Here is an 18,420-nt window from a genome sequence, read left to right as displayed (position 1 = left end):
AGCATTGAAGTAACATTTATAATTATGCATACTATACATTTGTACGGAGCAGCTGATTGGTTGCCATTGGCAACTTCTCTACAGGCTCACTTCTCCACTCTTATCACTGCTTCATGAATAGATCCCCAAGGGATTAATAGTTGACGAAACTCCATGCACAAAGATATATAACGGTACATTATAACTCAAAAAAGAATGTTAAAAACTGTTGCCTCAGGCCACAAAAAATGCTGAGCATGCTAGGGATGCAAGGTTTTTGGCTGCCTCATTTCTCTCTCTCTCTCTCGTTTCTAGTAATGGCCCAATATCTTCATATGATTTAAGAAATCAGAAAATATAGTTATATGTTAGGATGCCATTGATATGCTACTCACTAAAGAAAGGCCGTGATTGTGGTGATTTGGAAATCAGTTATTCTACCGTCTAATTGAAGGTGATTCTGATCATTTACATTATGATCTACTACTTATCTACAGCCGTGCTGCAATAAACAGCAGGACAAGTCAGTGACTATAATGGAGCAATATGTAGAATAGGGGAACACCTGTGCACCGTGGGAACCGCCGCTAATGGCATATGGAAAGGCACTGGTGGCTCTGACCACTATACATGATGTGTATGACATGCCAGAGAGTCAGCACTATGCAGGACGCTGCAGCCAAGGCTCCCTCGCTCTCTGCACCAGCAGTAAGGGGGAGTCTCTGACGTCACCGGGTGTCTGTCCAAGGAGGAGCTGAGCAGCATCTCTCCCTCCCTCTCATAGCGGCTGCTGGTGGTGCTGAGGCTGCTAGTCAGCTGGGGGACACTGGGAGACAAACTTTTATTTTCGGGCAATTCCCAGCAGCATCTGCACAGTGCCATCCCTGCAGGATAAGCCCCCAGCGCTGCACCGGTGCCCAGCAGCCCCCAGCACAGCGAGGCTAAAAGCCGCTCCTCCATCTCCCCTTCTCGCCTGTCACTGTGCGGGCAGCCAGGGATAATAATAATAATAATAATAGTAATGCAGTGCCAGCCCCTGTCTCCTGCACTGCTGCGGCTGCTGAGTCACGGATCACCCTGCTGCTCCTGAGATCGCTAGACGGTGGAGACTGCACACATCACCCGGTACTGAGCAGTAGCATCCCACCAGCCCAGGATGATTGCTGCTGCCTTCCTAGTGTTCCTCAGACCGTACAGCATCCAGTGTGCCCTCCTCTTACTGCTGCTTATGCTGGGCACCATCGCCACTATTTCTTTTCTCTTCTGCTGGCACCGCAAAATCCAAAAAGGCAGGCACCCCATGAAGACCGTCTTCAGCTACCGGCCGAGGAGCAGAGGTAGGACGTGTAAGAAACCATTTTTAAATTATTCAATCTCTGTCATGTCATGTGATGTTACCTGTCACTCACACGTGAAGTGCTCACTTGCAGAGTGCTCACTCACCGCATGCTCAGCTCACTAGGCTAATGGCATGGCTGCCGGTCCGGTGCTCTGTTCTGCAGGCTTATGCATGTACATAGTCGCTGATTGCAGCACCTCCTGGGTGACTGCGTGTGTGCACTGTGTGTTGGGAAAGGGGGGGCACATTGTACATGGGTGACTGTGTGCATAGTGAGGAGAAGGAGGAGGGCATGGGTGACTGTGTGCATAGGGAGGAGAAGGAGGAGGGCACAGTGTACATGTGGCAGTCCCATGCTCTCATCCACTTGGCATACAATTTTAGAAGATTTCCAACAGGACTGCGGCAGACTGGTCTCCACCCATCCATCAGGAAAGTGAGGCAAGCTGAGGTGTTGGGACAGTGTGTGGGTGTTTTGGGAAGGGGAGCTGAGGGGGGATGAGGTGGTGTAGGTGTTTAGGTGACAACAAGCATCTTATAATACTAATAAACACCACTTGCTGTAAGTGCTGCAAGCTCAGCCATGCCCTTGACAGTTTATATATAGTGCATCGTTTATAAGAGGATTAGCAGATAATCCGTATCAAAAGTAATGGATTGTTACTGATTATGTGATTTCTCCTTACAGATGCCATCCTGAGATCCCATCACTTTCGCTCAGAGGTAACTGAGTCCCTGTACTGTTTACATGTCTAGTTTGAACGCACTATGCATACCGCAGGCACATTGTAATATATTTAGATTAGATGAGGGTGTTCACAAGGATGTGAGTCTTAGCTCTGTGTGACATTTGTTTGCCTTGTTTTTCAACTCTGCATAAATATCCAGGTATGCGTGGATAACCCCCATCTGTATACACGTCTTACAAGACAGGCTGGGAACAAGCATGGGCTTATCATCAGTCTTAAGGTGGGTACACACTGGTAGATATATCTGCCGATCAATTGATCGGCAGATATATCTATGGACGGATCGGGCAGTGTGTTGAGCACATCCGCCCAGTTCAGCTGTCAATTACCGCCGGCCGCCGCAGCATGTGTACGGGCGGTCGGCCGACCGCCCCGTACACACACAGCGATGCGCCAATATATCGGTAGATATATTGTCCGTCGGCTGTGCTGCGGGGCCGACGCGATACGTCTGTGAACTACGGAGTTCACAGACGTATCGGCCGTACACACTGGCCGACGGCCGTTCAAGAGAACGGCCGATATATCGGCTAGTGTGTACGGGCCTTTAAAATTGGATTTATGTTACCAAGTTCTGTTCAGTATCTTTGAAACAAATGGTAGACAATAATAAAAGCCTGCTTCAGAAACACCTGCTTTACGTACATATATTGCTGATGGCTGCAGCTTATACACGGGGAGGGCAATAAAAAGGAAATACCTGTGAGGGATACCAAGCATATTAAGAATAAGAGCTATCACACAGGTTTGGCTTATGTGTAAACGTAAGCTAATAACATCCCAGCATGGTCAGGGTACTATATAAACTGCTGGACTGCTTGTTGCCTATAATTGTGGCTAGCGTGGCTGCAAGAGGAGACCTCAATGACTTGAAAAGGGTGGTGATTCTTAGGTGTAAATTTACTAAAGTTTCTAAAACAGAGACTGTGTGATGTTGCCCATAGCAACCAAACAGATGCTGTCTATCATTTTCTAAAAGGCAATGGAGAAATGAAAGACCGCATCTGATTAGGCAACATCACCAATTCCCTGTTTTAGAAGCTTTAGTAAATGTACCCCTTGGTGTGCATTTAGCAGTGGCGTCAAGAGGGGGGTGCGGGGGGTGCGGCCCGCTCCCGGGTGTCACCGTTCAATGGGGTGACACCAAAACGAGCCGCACACCCGCACCCCTAGTGGCGGAGCCTGTGCTGGTCAATCACAATCAGATTAATTACGCTGCGGCTGCCGCTCTGTCAGCCGCCTGTGATAGGAGTGGACCCTGGGTTAGGAGGACGGAGGTCAGGAGGAGAAGCAATGCGGACCTCCCCTGTTACCACTCCCCGGCTCCTCCTCTCTGCTTCCTGAGTGCCAGCCGGGGACTAGAAGTGCGCTGAGGGGGAGGCGGTGATACGATCGCGGCTAAATGAAGAACAGCCCTGCCTGCATAAATGAATCCAACACACTGAGACGATGCAGAAGTAAGCATAACTAGTATTGTAAATCATCTCCTCTCCTGCATCTGCTCTACCAGTGTAGCTGCTGGAGGGAGTCCCGCTCTGTCCCCAGCCACAGCAGCAGATTATGTTCCTGCTCACACACGCATCCTGCTGCCCCCTGAGACCCCAATAATATCTGTGAAGGCAAACATAGCCCCAGGGACCCCTGAGACCTAATGCCACCACAGACATCAGGTACACCCCTCCCCACCCTGCTCCCCTTCCCACCTACTGTACTTCTTAATGCCGCCAGATTCAAACATATTCTGATGAGAACACTGTCATTGTCACCCACAGTCTCTCCCCAGTCACCCACTACCTTTCCCCAGTCACCCGCTGCCTCTCCCTATCATCCTTTAGCTCTCACTGTCACCACTCCGCTGTCACCGTCTGCCTTCCCCTGTCACCCTATGCCTCTCGCTGTCTACCACTGTAACCCTATGCCACTCCCTGCTTCCCGATTTCACCCACTGCCTTTCCCTTGTCACCCACTGCCTCTTCCTTTCATCTCTACCTGTCACTGCCTGCCTCTTCATCACACACATACTCTCTCGCTGTTACCCTCTGCCTCCCATCTTCCTCTTCCTCTCACCCATTGACTACCCAATCACCCACTGCCTCTGCCTGTCTGCAACTCCCATCATCCACTGACACTCTGTCACCTTCTCCCTGTCACCATCTACCACTTTGTCACCTATTGACTCCTCAGTCACCACCTGCCACTTTCGGTACTATTGTGCAGCATAACATGTATAAGGGGTACTACTGTGTGATGTAATGTGTATAAGTGACATCATGTGCAGTGTAATGTGAATAAGATTGTGCTACCCTGTACTGTAATTTGAATTGGGGGTACTATTGTGTGGTCATGCCCCTTCCTTGGGAAACAAAGGATATAAAGGTATAATATTAATTTTGTTAGCTGTTTTATGTCACTGCTATTGCCATTGCATTCAGTGATATACAGGAATTATGGGGATCAGTAAGAGATCCCCGCGATCAGGAGACCGACGCCGAGAGCTCAACAGCCGGGATCCCGGCATCGAGCGCAGCATGTCCCCTCGCAAGCTCGCTGTGCTCACCATGCTTCGTTCCTTCCCCTTCAGGTGGTTACGTGGACCACCACCCAAGTGGGGAAACCAGCCGGTATTGCAGCGGGTGATGGGATTCCGCCATCGGTATATTGGCCGCTGGGATCCTGTCCGACGGTCAATTGACTGCCTCCTGAATTATGACATTAATAAGGATTCCATGTGGTATGATACGGGAGGAGGTCCATGGGGTATGACACCATGAGTTACCACACCGGGTGACACCAACCCGAGTGACGCCTCTGCATTTAGCAAGAGTTTCAGTTAGTAAAACAACTCAAGTTGTTAATATTTAATGAGCAATAGTATCTAAGCTACTGTGTACATGGAATTCCACGGAAAACCCATCGTCAGCGAAAGGTACTAGCAGGAGAAAGCACATGCACCACAATTGTGAAATCCATGCTTTCATTTGAAGAGCAAGGCTAAATGGCTAGCAACTGCAGATCAGTTGACTGGAAATTCCAGCCTGTGGCAAGGAGCCAGTTAAATTAATTATGGTTCAATAAGAACTTCCAAGACTAGGTATTATAGTCAGGTTACAATGCTTATAATAGTTGGTAGTGCATGTTTGCAGTGGTGCAACAAGCAGAGGCAGTGAGCTAGCGAGCAGTGATGGAAGGTGATATGTATGCATGGCACCAACATAAAGACATGTACAGCATGGGTGCTTGTTTGACAGTGAAGTTTCTGGTTGTATCGTATTTGTAGAGGATGAGTGTTCCTATATGCATGGTATACTACAATGATATTGGCAGATATACAGCACCACACCAAATCATCATCATCATCATCATCATCTGAGTAGAGAAACATAATCTAGTTTCTGGAATTTTCTTGGATTTACATCCTCTGTGTGTAATGGATGTGGCATCACCTCCAGGTAACCCAGATTCAAGGATATACAGTATCCATGGAAATAAAAACACATACAGTGCATCCGGAAAGTATTCACAGTGCTTCACTTTTTCCACATTTTGTTATGTATCAGCCTTATTCCAAAATGGAATAAATAAATATTTTCCCTAAAATTCTACAGACAATACCCCATAATGACAACGTGAAAAAAGTTTTTTTTGAGATTTTTGCAAATTTATTAAAAATAAAAAAAATGAAGAAATCACATGTACATCCCAACTGGGCCGAATAATCAAGGTCTAAGTCTTGTGTGGACCGCAAGAAAAAGAAAGAGTCTTATATGCAATAATATAATAATAATAATAATAATAATAATATTAATATTAATACCATATATCAGTGTGTGCCAGGGGCTGTTATTCCCCCTTATACAGTATATCACCACCGACAGTGCCTGATACACATAATTGCCCCCACGGTGCCAAATAACACACATCCCCCCACAGTGCCAGATAACACATATGCCCCCTCGGTGCCAGATAACACATATGCCCCCACAGTGCCAGATAACACATATGCCCCCTCGGTGCATTTTATATAAAATAAATAAGTACTATTATTACTATATACGGCAGAGAGGACCGCATTTTATATATGAGGGTGAATAACAGATCCTGGCACACACACAGAAACTACTATCTTTCTGAGTGTGCCAGGAGCTGTTATTCCCCTCATATATAAAAATGCTGGGCTCTCTACCCTATGTAGTAATAATTCTATTTAATAATTAATAATAATACTATTTATATTACTTGTTGTTGGCCATCTATATTTAGCCCCAAGCAGTGTGCTCACGCTGTTTATTCAGCGCTGCCGCTCTGGTAGAGCAGTGCCGCCTCCTCCGAACACGCTGCACCTGGCCGCTGGTGTCAGTCAGTCAAGCTCCTCTGCCCTCCTCACAGCCTCCCTCGCAGCTCCCATTGTCCTCCTCACAAAACCCCTCACAGCTCCCACTGCCCTCCTCACAGCCCCCCTCACAACTCCTACTACCCTCATCACAGACCCCCTCACAGCTCTCACTGCTCTCCTCACAGCTTCCTCTGCCATTCTCACAGACATCCTCACCACTCCCACTGCCATTCTCACAGCTCCAACTGTCCTTCTCACAATCCCCCTCACAGCTCCCACTGCCCTTCTCACAGCTCCTACTGCCCTCCTCACAGCCCACTCACAACTCCTACTACCCTCATCACAGACCCCCTCACAGCTCTCTCACTGCCCTCCTCACAGAACCCCTCACAACTCCCACTGCGCTTCTCACAGCTCCTCTCACAGCTCCAACTGCCCTCCTCACAAACCCACTCACAGCTCCCACTGCCCTCCTCACAGACCCCACTGCCCTTCTCACAGCTCCTCTCACAGCTCCCACTGCCCTCCTCACAGCTTCCTCTGCCATTCTCACAGACACCCTCACTGGCCTCCTCACAGCTTCCTCTGCCATTCTCACTTACACCCTCACTGCTCTCCTCACAGCTCCTCTGCCCTCCTCACAGCCTCCCTCACAGCACCCATTGTCCTCCTCACAAAACCCCTCACAGCTCCCACTGCCCTCCTCACAGCCCCCCTCACAACTCCTACTACCCTCATCACAGACCCCCTCACAGCTCTCACTGCTCTCCTCACAGCTTCCTCTGCCATTCTCACAGACATCCTCACCACTCCCACTGCTATTCTCACAGCTCCAACTGTCCTTCTCACAATCCCCCTCACAGCTCCCACTGCCCTTCTCACAGCTCCTACTGCCCTCCTCACAGCCCACTCACAACTCCTACTACCCTCATCACAGACCCCCTCACAGCTCTCACTGCCCTCCTCACAGAACCCCTCACAACTCCCACTGCGCTTCTCACAGCTCCTCTCACAGCTCCAACTGCCCTCCTCACAAACCCACTCACAGCTCCCACTGCCCTCCTCACAGACCCCACTGCCCTTCTCACAGCTCCTCTCACAGCTCCCACTGCCCTCCTCACAGCTTCCTCTGCCATTCTCACAGACACCCTCACTGGCCTCCTCACAGCTTCCTCTGCCATTCTCACTTACACCCTCACTGCTCTCCTCACAGCTCCCACTGCCATTCTCACAGACCCCCTCACAGCTCGCATTGCCCTCCTCACAGCTCCCACTGCCCTTCTCACAGCTCCTCTCACAGCTCCCACTGCCCTTCTCACAGCTCCTCGCACAGCTCTCACTGACCTCTACACAGCTTACTCTGCCATTCTCACAGAGACCCTCACAGCTCCGACTGCCCTTCTCACAGCTCCAACTAGCAGTGGCAGGCAGCATGATGTCATGTAATTACATCACAATCGTGAAATCCACAAAGTCTGTCCACTCCCATGTGCTCTGTGCCCGTCCCCCCATATAGAATGCCAGACAAAACCAAAGGGGTGGATCTTCTGTTCTGGTACCAGAACCGACTTCCAACAGAAGAATAGGGGTTCCTTTATAGTAGAGATGAGCGGGTTCGGTTTTACTCGGATTTACTCGGTTCTCAAAATGGCATCTTATTGGCTCACAGATGTCTCTTGTTTTGGATAGTCAATAAGATGCCATTTTGAGAACTGAGTAAATCCGAGTAAAACCGAGTAAAACCCGAACCCGCTCATCTCTACTTTATAGAGAGTTTTTAAGTGACATGGCTATAATAGTCATGTATAGGCGGACTGCGGCTGCAGCTATCAGATTCAGCTGTGCCTCATGATCATATTTCATGATTTCATGACTTACACCACCAACTGTTTCGTGTTTTACCAAATGGAGAATAGCAGTTAATACTGGACCAATAGGGTGTGACAAACGTTTGCTGTTGTTTTATATGTTAACCAGTTGCCTGAATACAGCCACACCAAACTAGGCTTTCCCTGACATGGTCACATCCCTGACACAGCTGCTGGAAACAAATATTCCAGTGGCTACCTGAGTCAGCACACTTGGCCGGCCACTTGGTTGCTGTGGCAACCTTCTACTGCCAGACAGGTTTTAGAAGGGGGCTTACCTTTTCTCCCGCCGCAATAGGCACTTATGGAAGGCAGATGCAAGAGGCGCTCCCCACCAGTTTGGGCTGTGTGCACTGCAGTTTTCTCTTACGTCCTTGGGGATACTCGGAATCCATTTAGTACAATGGGGTATAAACGGGTCCAATGGGAACCTTGGGCACTTTAAGAATTTCATAGTGTGGCGGGCTCCTCCCTCTGTGCACCTCCTAGCAGACTCAGTTTAGAAAATGTGCCCGGAGGAGCCGGTCATGTCGCTGAAAGCTCCTGAAGAGTTTTCTGCATTTATTCTATCTGTTTGTTATTTTCAGGCAGGACTGGATGGCACCAGCCTGCCTACTTCGTGGGACTTGGGGGGGACGGCCTAACCTCTTGAAGGGTTAATGGTCCCGTTCCCCACTGACAGGACACCAGCTCCTGAGGAAACTATTCGCAAGCTCCACCACGGCAAGCGTACATTCCCGCAGCACGCCGCCACCCCTAACAGAGCCAGAAGGAAGATGAGTGTTGAGTACTAAGCCGGAGTCCCGGTTAGCAGGTCACCGGCCATTATGGTGGCATGAGGGTACGGAGATGCACGGCTTCAACATGGGGCGGCTGAGTCTCCAGACTCAGTATGCAGTGCAGACGCACAGCATCTGAGGGGGCAAACTGAGTCTCAGTACACTATGGGGGTCATTCCGAGTTGATCGTAGCTGTGCTAAATTTAGCACAGCTACGATCAGGCACTCAGACATGCGGGGGGGATGCCCAGCACAGGGCTTGTCCGCCCCACATGTCAGTGCCGGCCCTACCCCCCGAGAAATGCAAAAGCATTGCGCTTTTGCGTCTCAGGAGTTACTCCCGGCCAGCGCAGCTACTGCGGCTGGCCGGGAGAACCTATTCGCTGCCCTGGGTCGCAACGGCTGCGTGTGATGTCACGCAGCCGCCGCAGCCCGCCCCCACAACGGTCTGGCCACGCCTGCATTGGCCAGACCGCACCGCCGTCCAGCCCTTCCCGTCCAGCGACCGCCTCTGCCTCAGAGGCGATCGCTGAGCAACGACGGCTTTCAGTCGTCTGGCATGCTCCGGCGCACTGCGGTGCCGGCGCATGCACAATTCCAACCCGATCGCTGCGCTGCGGTAAACTGCAGAGAGCGATCGGGTCGGAATGACCCCCTATATGTGTACACAATACCCAGACTGGCATTACAGACTTAAAAGGGGGCTGACTCAATTTTAGGCACAAAATTACCTCAGCCAGTATTAAAAAGAGCGTGAAGACCGCACGCCATTGAAGGGGCGGGGCTTCACTATGAGAGGATCCAGCAGCTCCCCAGCGCCATTTTCACTGTGCAGTGGACACAGACGCTGACTGACAGGGATGCGCAGCTCTTCCGGAGAAACTCCAGATTACCTCAGCAGTACCAGGGGGTCATAGCAGGGGCGAGTGATTATTAGTGTACTAAGTCCCCAGTCTGGGTACTTAGTCTGCGACCCGGCTAAGCTTGGCATTAGCAGTAAGGACGGTGTGTGCTGGCTCCATACTATCTTTGTGTCTCCCTGGAAAGGCTCTTTGTGGGTTAATTGTGCATTTAACCTCTTCGTGTGTGTGTGTGTGTGTGTGTGTGTGTGTGTGTGTGCTGTCACTGTCACAGTATGTCAGACAAAAGGTGTGTTTCATGTAAGGCACAGTGTTCCTCTTCTCCAGGGGGTTCACTACTGTATACTCAGTGCAGTGTACCTTCCCTGGCTAGCGTGGCAGAGCCAGCTTGGCTGGATTCTATTAAGGGATTGATTTCCAATATTTCTACTAATTTGTCCCGCACTGAGAAATACTTAAGACAATCGATGACTGAGTTTATGAAAAGAGACTCAGTACCCAAACCACCGTCTCAGTCCCCTGCCATTTGTCCGCAAAAATGTAGTTTGGCCCAGGGGGAGGTGGACTCAGAGGTGGGGGAAGCTACTCTGTCACAGGGAATAGAGGCTCTCTTAGAGGCTATCAGAGAAGTTCTGCAGATCCCTGATACGGTGACGGATGAGACTGAGGAATCTTATTTTCATTTAAAAAGGAAATCCTCAGCCACTTTTCCTGTGTCAGAGGAACTAAATACCCTGTTTGAAGAACCGTGGGTTAATCCTGATAGGAAATTTCAAATCCCTAAAAGATTGCTTTCATCTTTTCCTTTTTCTCCTGAGGATAGGGAAAAATGGGAAAATCCACCATAGTGGATGTATCAGTATTCAGGCTGTCACGAAAAATTGTATTGCCTGTCCCGGGTGCAGCCTCCCTAAAAGACACGGCTGATCGTAGAATTGAGACTACACTCAAATCCTTGTATACAGCTGCCGGGGTGGCCCAGAGACCCACTATAGCATGTAGGTGGATTACTAAGGCCATCGCCAAATGGTCGGGTAACCTAATTGAGGATTTAGATACCTTGCCTCAAGGGGAGATAATTTTACTCCTGCAACATATGCAGGACTCTGCAAACTTTATGGTGGAAGCCATAAAAGAAATAGGCTTGCTTAATGCATGCACCACTGCTATGGCAGTGTTAGCACGCAGAGGCTTATGGCTACGCCAGTGGACAGCTGCCGCGGAAGGAAGGCCTACTCAGGACCTACTCTACAGTCCTTTTCGGACTGCCAAGTTTAAGGGCAAAGCCAGAGGTTCTTCTACAGCCACTAGAGGCGCTAGAGGTAAACCACGCAAACCAGCAACTGCCGGTTCGCAGGAACAGAGCTCAAGCTCTGCTTCCTCAAAGCCTTCAGCATGACGATGGACTGCTATGCCTGGAGGTCTGTTAGGTGGGAGCCCGGCTAAAATTCTTCAGTCACATCTGGATATGTTCGTGCCAGGATCCCTGGGTCATAGATCTTATTTCCCAGGGCTACAGACTGGAGTTTCAGGAGCTCCCACCTCACAAAGAGGCAAGTATTACCTTACAGGACGCCATTCAAAAACTGGTACAGACTCAGGTCATTGTTCCAGTTCCACCTCATCTGGAAAACAAGGGGTATTATTCCTACTTGTTTGTAGTGCCAAAACCGGACTGTTCAGTAAGACCGATTTTGAACCTCAAGTCATTGAACCCGTACTTACGAGTGTTCAAATTCAAGATGGAGTCTCTGAGACCGGTGATCTCAGCTCTGGAGGAAGGGGAATTCTTAGTGCCTCTGGATAGCAAGGATGCGTACCTTCACATTCCGATCTGGCTGCCTCATCAGGCTTATCTACGGTTTGCACTGCAGGACTGTCACTACCAGTTCCAGGCCCTGCCATTTGGTCCCCCCCGCGGCACCGAGAGTATTCACCAAAGTGATGGCAGAGATGATGTTTCTACTCTGCAAACTGAGTGAACATAATTCCGTACCTGGACGATCTTCTGATAAAGGCACTGTCACAACTGAGGGTTTAGGCTGACGGGAGGAAGCCTCAGTTGTAGGGGCTGGAACGAAGTTAAACTTAGATGGTTTAATCAGACCCCTGGACATGTAAGTGTGGAAGGAAACCCGAAGGTGTGACCATGACAAGCAGGTTAAAAGTCAAATGAAAGTTTATTAAACAGACTCCGTATAATCACAACAGCGTTCACAGTCAGAATTAGCAGTGGCAGATAATACAGTTCCTGGATCACTAAACCATAAAAGGTATCACAGGGCACTGGTAGGTTGCAGAACAGGTGTTATAGTCCTTTGGTAGAATAACCTTACCAGGCCAGGCTGTAGTAGTGGAGACAACCGAGGAACACGCCAGTAGGTGTATGAGATGATGCTGGTAACTGGAATGCACTGTAGGAGTCACTGGACGGAACCAGCCAGATGGTGGAGACACGGAGTTAAAACTGAAAGATGCTAGGGTGCGTGGAAACAGATGAAATGAAGAGTGGTTACCGGTGGTAGTGGATACTGCTGGTAAGTAGAAATCCGCTGGGAGAACACCGGCTCTTTAAGGAGGCTGAATTCTGTTGGAAGCAGGTTGCTGGAAACAGATGGGTTAATAGCTGAAAGCTTGGAAGCTGGAAGCAAACGAGGTAATAGCTGAAAGCTGGATCAGTCACAGAGGATCGCAAAGTCAGGCTGCACCACAGGATGGAAAGCAGGTGCGGGTCTCTTTGTGGATGCTGGAGACAGGAGCTGGAACCTGGAGAAACAAACAACAGGAGAGAGAGACTGGAACAAGGTATGACATTCAAAGCACTGACCTCTATCTGGCCCAGACACAGGATACTTATACCTGCTGCTATGCAGGCATTGGCTGGGCAATTATGCAGATTCCAGAGATGGTGGATTGGAGGAATTGGAGCATGTGATCAAATCCAACATGGCTGCGCCCATGCTGGAACCTGGAGGGAAAACTGGTTTGAAATAAAATGTGCAAACATAATGATAATGGCGGCGCCGGCCGCGGAGGACAGGAGACGCCAGATGACAGTTATATGCTGAGACACTTGGAGGGCAACAGAGGCCGCGGCAGGCATGATACATGATTCTGAGAACCTGCAGCAATAACACAGTAACGGCGGCGGAGGCCGCGGAGGACGGGAGACGCCATGTTGGATTCAAACATGGCGCCGCTGTGGTAGTGTCTCAGAATGACAGGAGGGATGTGCAGAGTGTTGACACAGATGAGATCCGGATTTGGAACGCTGGGCCAGTCTCAGAAGACACCTAAACGGCAGGTAATGGCGTCCAGATACCCGGATCGTGACAGGCACCATCCAGGGAGCGGTTGTTGGACAGCATTGGCCACTCAACCAGCGCACTCTTGGATCACGGGTGGATTCTGAACTTACCAAAATCTCACCTGGAACCGACGCAGAGGCTTCCTTTTCTGGGAATTATACTGGACACAGAGTCTCAGAGAGAGTTCCTTCCCTTGGAGAAGGCTATGGTAATCCAGTAGATGGTTCGGGCTATCCTGAAGCCGACCCGGATCTCGGTGCATCTGTGCATTCGCCTTCTGGGGAAAATGGTGGCCTCTTACGAGGCGTTTCAGTATGGAAGGTTTCATGCGAGGCCCTTCCGGCTGGATCTGTTGGACACGTGGTCCGGATCGCATCTTCACATGAACCAGAGGATCCGTCTGTCACCAAGAGCCAGGATCTCCCTTCCGTGGTGGCTACAGTCTTCTCATCTCGTCGGGGGTCGGAGGTTCGGGATTCAGAATTGGATTCTGCTAACCACAGACGCAAGCCTCAGAGGTTGGGAAGCAGTCACCCAGGGGGTGCAGTTTCAAGGAAGATGGTCAAGTCGGGAAGTCGTCCTTCCGATAAACATCTTGGAACTCAGGGCAATCTACAACACCCTTCTTCAGACCTCATTGCTACTTTGGAATCAGCCACTCAAGTCCAGTCGGACAATGTTACAGCGGTAACGTACATAAACTGACAGGGCGGAACGAAAAGCAGAGCAGCAATGTCAGAGGACCCAATTCAGGGACTAACGCACAATCTCAATAATGAGAATATCCCACTGATAGGTACTTATTTAAGCAAGGAAGTAGTCTGTGACCGATTAAAACATTTAAAGATTAATAAATCACCAGGGCCCGATGGTATTCATCCAAGGGTTCTAATGGAGCTTCACTCTGAACTGGCAAAACAGCTATCTTTGATCTTTAAGGATTCAGTTATATCAGGTATGGTTCCCAAAGACTGGCGTATAGCGGAAGTAGTGCCTATATTCAAAAAGGGAAGTAAAGCTGAACCAGGTAATTATAGACCAGTTAGTCTTACATCTATAGTGGGGAAAGTATTGGAAGGTATTCTAAGAGATAGTATTCAGAAGTTCCTTGAAACCAATAAGGTAATTAAAAGGAATCAACATGGGTTTATGAAGGACAGATCCTGTCAAACCAACTTACTTGGCTTTTATGAAACAGTAAGCGCAAACCTAGATCAGGGTAAAGACGTGGATGTAATCTTTTTAGACTTTGCCAAAGCGTTCGATACTGTAGCACACATGAGACTTATCTACAAGCTACAAGAATCAGGGCTAGGAAGCACAATATGCACTTGGGTCAAAAACTGGTTAGATAATAGGAAGCAGCGCGTTGTGGTTAATGGATCTTTTTCAACTTGGACTGAAGTGCTAAGTGGTGTGCCGCAAGGCTCAGTATTAGGACCGCTATTGTTCAATATTTTCATTAACGACCTAACAGAAGGTCTAGAGAGCATGGTGTCAATTTTTGCAGATGATACTAAATTGTGTAAGGCTATAAATACAGAGGAGGATGCCGAGTCTCTTCAGAACGACTTAGTTAAATTAGAAGCATGGGCAGCCAAATGGAGAATGCGCTTCAACACAGACAAGTGTAAGGTAATGCACTGTGGTAACAAGAACATAAATTACACCTACCTACTAAATGGGGTAAAATTAGGGGTTTCTGTACTGGAAAAGGACTTAGGTGTCCTCATAGATAGCAAGCTAAGCAGTAGTACCCAAAGTAGGACTGCAGCAAAGAAGGCTAATAAGATATTAGCATGCATAAAACGGGGTATTGATGCTAGGGACGAGAGTATTATACTCCCGTTATATAAATCACTAGTGAGGCCACACCTTGAATACTGTGTACAATTCTGGGCACCGTACTACAAAAAGGATATCCTGGAGCTTGAAAAGGTACAGAGGAGGGCGACCAAACTAATTAAGGGCATGGAGACGATGGAATACAAGGAAAGGCTTGAAAGACTAGGCATGTTTACATTGGAAAAGCGGAGACTTAGAGGGGATATGATCAACATCTACAAATATATAAGGGGACAATACACAGAGCTTGCGCGGGACCTGTTTTTGGTTAGATCAACACAGAGGACTCGTGGACACTCGCTCAGGTTAGAGGAGAGGAGATTCCGCACAATACGGCGTAAAGGCTTTTTCACGGTAAGGACAATACATGTTTGGAATTCCCTGCCCGAGGGAGTTGTAATGGCGGAATCTGTCAACACCTTTAAGAATGGGTTAGATAAATTCCTAATGGATAAGGATATCCAGGGGTATGGTGCATAGTCATGCATTATAGTTACTATAAATAGGGATAAAATTTACCGGCTGACAGCAGCATCAGTCAGAAATTTTAGTCAAATCATCATGCATAGGAGACCACAAATAGGTTGAACTCGATGGACAATTGTCTTTTTTCAACCTCAGATACTATGTTACTAATAATTCTCCTCTGGGTGGAAAAACACGCCGTGGCTTTGTCGGCGGTCTTCATTCCGGGAGTAGACAACTGGGAAGCAGACTTCCTCAGCAGACAGCAGACACAACCTACACCTACACCTGAGGGAGGTGTTCCGGTGGTTAACGGTTGACACGTCAGTGGGGATATCCACAAATCGACATGATGGCTTCTCGACTCAACTAGAAGCTCAAGTGGTATTGTTCCAGGTTGAGAGACCCACAAGCAGTAGCGGTAGACTCTCTGACAACTCTGTGGGTCTACCAGCTAGTGTACGTGTTTCCTCCACTTCCTCTGATCCCAAGAATTCTTAATAGAATAAAAAGAGAAAAGGTTTAAGCAATCCTCATTGCTCCAGACTGGCCTCGAAGGGCCTGGTGCGTGGATCTTCTCGAGATGCTGGTCGAAGATCCGTGGCCTCTACCTCTTCGTAACAATCTTCTGCAACAGGGCCCGTTTGTCTATCAAGACTTACCGCGGCTACGTTTAACGGCATAGAAGTTGAACGGCTGATTCTAGCCAGGAGAGGGATTCCTGAGAGGGTCATCCCGACTATGATCCAAGCCAGAAAGGGGGTAACGTCTAAACATTACCACAGTATATGGCAGAAGTATGTCTCTTGGTGTGAGAGCAAACAATATTCTGCGGTAGAATTTCATCTGTGACGTCTCCTGCTTTTTCTGCAGTTGGGAGTGGATGTGGGCCTTCACCTAGGTTCCATTAAAGTCCAGATTTTTCGGCCTTGTCTATTTACTTTCAGAAACAATTGGCTTCTCTCCCTGAGGTTCAGACGTTCTTGAAAGGTGTTCTGCACATCCAGCCTCCCTTTGTGCCTCCCACGGCACCTTGGGATCTCAATTTGGTGCTGCAGTTCCTCCAATTGGACTGGTTTGAACCGTTAAAGGAGATTGACGTAAAGTACCTTATGTGAAAGACTGTCACACTGTTGGCCTTGGCTTCAGCAAGACGTGTGTCTGAGCTAGTGGCGTCTCACAAGAGTCCCTACTTAATTTTCCATGAGGACAGAGCTGAACTCAGAACTCGTCAGCAATTTCTTCCTAAAGTGGTGTCCGCGTTTCACATCAACCAACCTATTGTGATTCCGGCTATTACGGACACCTCTGCTACTTCAAAGTCTTTGGATGTTGTGAGGGCTTTGAAGGTGTATGTAAAGAGAACAGCTTGTCACAGGAAATCAGACTCGCTGTTTGTTCTCTATGATCCCAGTAAGATTGGGTGTCCTGCATCAAAGCAGTCTATTGCATGCTGGATCAGGCTCACTATTCAGCATGCTTATTCCACGTCAGAATTGCCGGTTCCAAAATCTGTACAGGCCCACTCTACTAGATTGGTGGGTACTTCTATGGTGGCTGCCCGGGGTGTCTCGGCTTTACAGCTCTGGCGAGCTCAGGTTCGAACACGTTTGCAAAGTTTTACAAGTTCGATACTTTGGCCTCTGAGGACCTTCAGTTTGGTCAATCAGTTCTGCAGGAGCCTCAGCACCCACCCTGTTTGGGAGCTTTGGTACTTTTCCATGGTACTAAATGGATTCCCAGTATCCCCAAGAACGTAAGAGAAAATAGGATTTTAATTACCTACCACTAAATCCTTTTCTCGTAGTCCGTAGGGGATACTGGGCGCCCGCCCGGTGCTTTGTTCTTCCTGCACTGTTACTTGGTTAAGTATTCTGGTTGGTTCAGCTGTTGCTGTTCCTGGTTTCAGGTTTGGTCAGCATGGCTTCCCTCTTGTTTTGTGTGTGCTGGTTCATAATCTCACCACTTTCTTTATCTATCCTTCTCTCAAAGTATGTCCATCTCCTCGGGCACAGTTTCCTAGATTGAGGCTGGTAGGAGGGGCATAGAGGGAGGAGCCCGCCACACTATCAAATACTTAAAGTGACCAAGGCTCCTAGTGGACCCGTCTATACTCCATGGTACTAAATGGAATCCCAGTATCCCGTATGGACTACAAGAAAAGGATTTACAGGTAGGTAATTAAAATCCTATTTTTATAGTTAAAAAAATATATATATTTTTTTTTTGTAAATTATCAGATTCTGTTAACAATAGCTATTTAACCCTTATTCGGTCTAATTCTATTAACAAATCTGCATATTTGTTAATAAAATTATACTGGACCAGGTTTAAATAGCTATTATTTACATTATTTGACAATTAAAAAAATTACAATGTTGTGGACATTTTTTTTTTTTAAATAGTTAAGTGGGTAATGGCAGTAATGTACGTAGGTTTTTTACAGGTATACTATTGATGTTTAGCTTTTTTTAGCAGACAAGATAGGAACATTTTATTTCTTAATTAGATGCTGTACGATGATTCCAATGTAAGATCTCCGAACGCCATGTACAGTAGGACTCACTTGAGTTGTTCATATAAGTTTCTGTAGCTATAGTGACATACCAGTCTACAATCACAAACTTCTGCTAGCACTTTTTGTTCATCTACTAATTAATCTGATGTGCTTGCAGATGTGTGATTTTAGAGGTATAGATTATGGGGGTCATTCCGAGTTGATCGTAGCTATGCTAAATTTAGCACAGCTACGATCATTTACACTGACATGCGGAGGGACGCCCAGCACAGGGCTAGTCCGCCCCGCATGTCAGTGCTCCCCCCCTCCTGCAGGAGTGCAAAGGCATCGCACAGCGGCGATGCCTTTGCACTTCAAGAGTAGCCCCCGACCAGCGC

At 48.2% G+C, this 18,420-nt stretch overlaps 1 protein-coding gene across 1 annotated transcript in view; it reads left to right on the top strand.

Moving 5' to 3' along the window:
- The first annotated feature begins 1,024 nt into the window (after nt 1-1,024).
- Nucleotides 1,025-18,420, top strand: part of DST (dystonin) — a 1,076,884-nt gene continuing 1,059,488 nt past the window's right edge. Inside the window, exons 1-2 of the mRNA XM_063919308.1 lie at nt 1,025-1,316; nt 2,007-2,041. Of these exons, the coding sequence (XP_063775378.1) occupies nt 1,136-1,316; nt 2,007-2,041 (216 nt within the window). The 5' untranslated portion in view covers nt 1,025-1,135. The remainder of the gene's footprint in view (nt 1,317-2,006; nt 2,042-18,420) is intronic.

This window comes from Pseudophryne corroboree, chromosome 4 (genome assembly GCF_028390025.1).
Source record: "Pseudophryne corroboree isolate aPseCor3 chromosome 4, aPseCor3.hap2, whole genome shotgun sequence".
Lineage (NCBI taxonomy): Eukaryota > Metazoa > Chordata > Amphibia > Anura > Myobatrachidae > Pseudophryne > Pseudophryne corroboree.
Note: the sequence above shows the minus strand (reverse complement) of the source record. Positions and strands in the feature narration are given on the sequence as shown.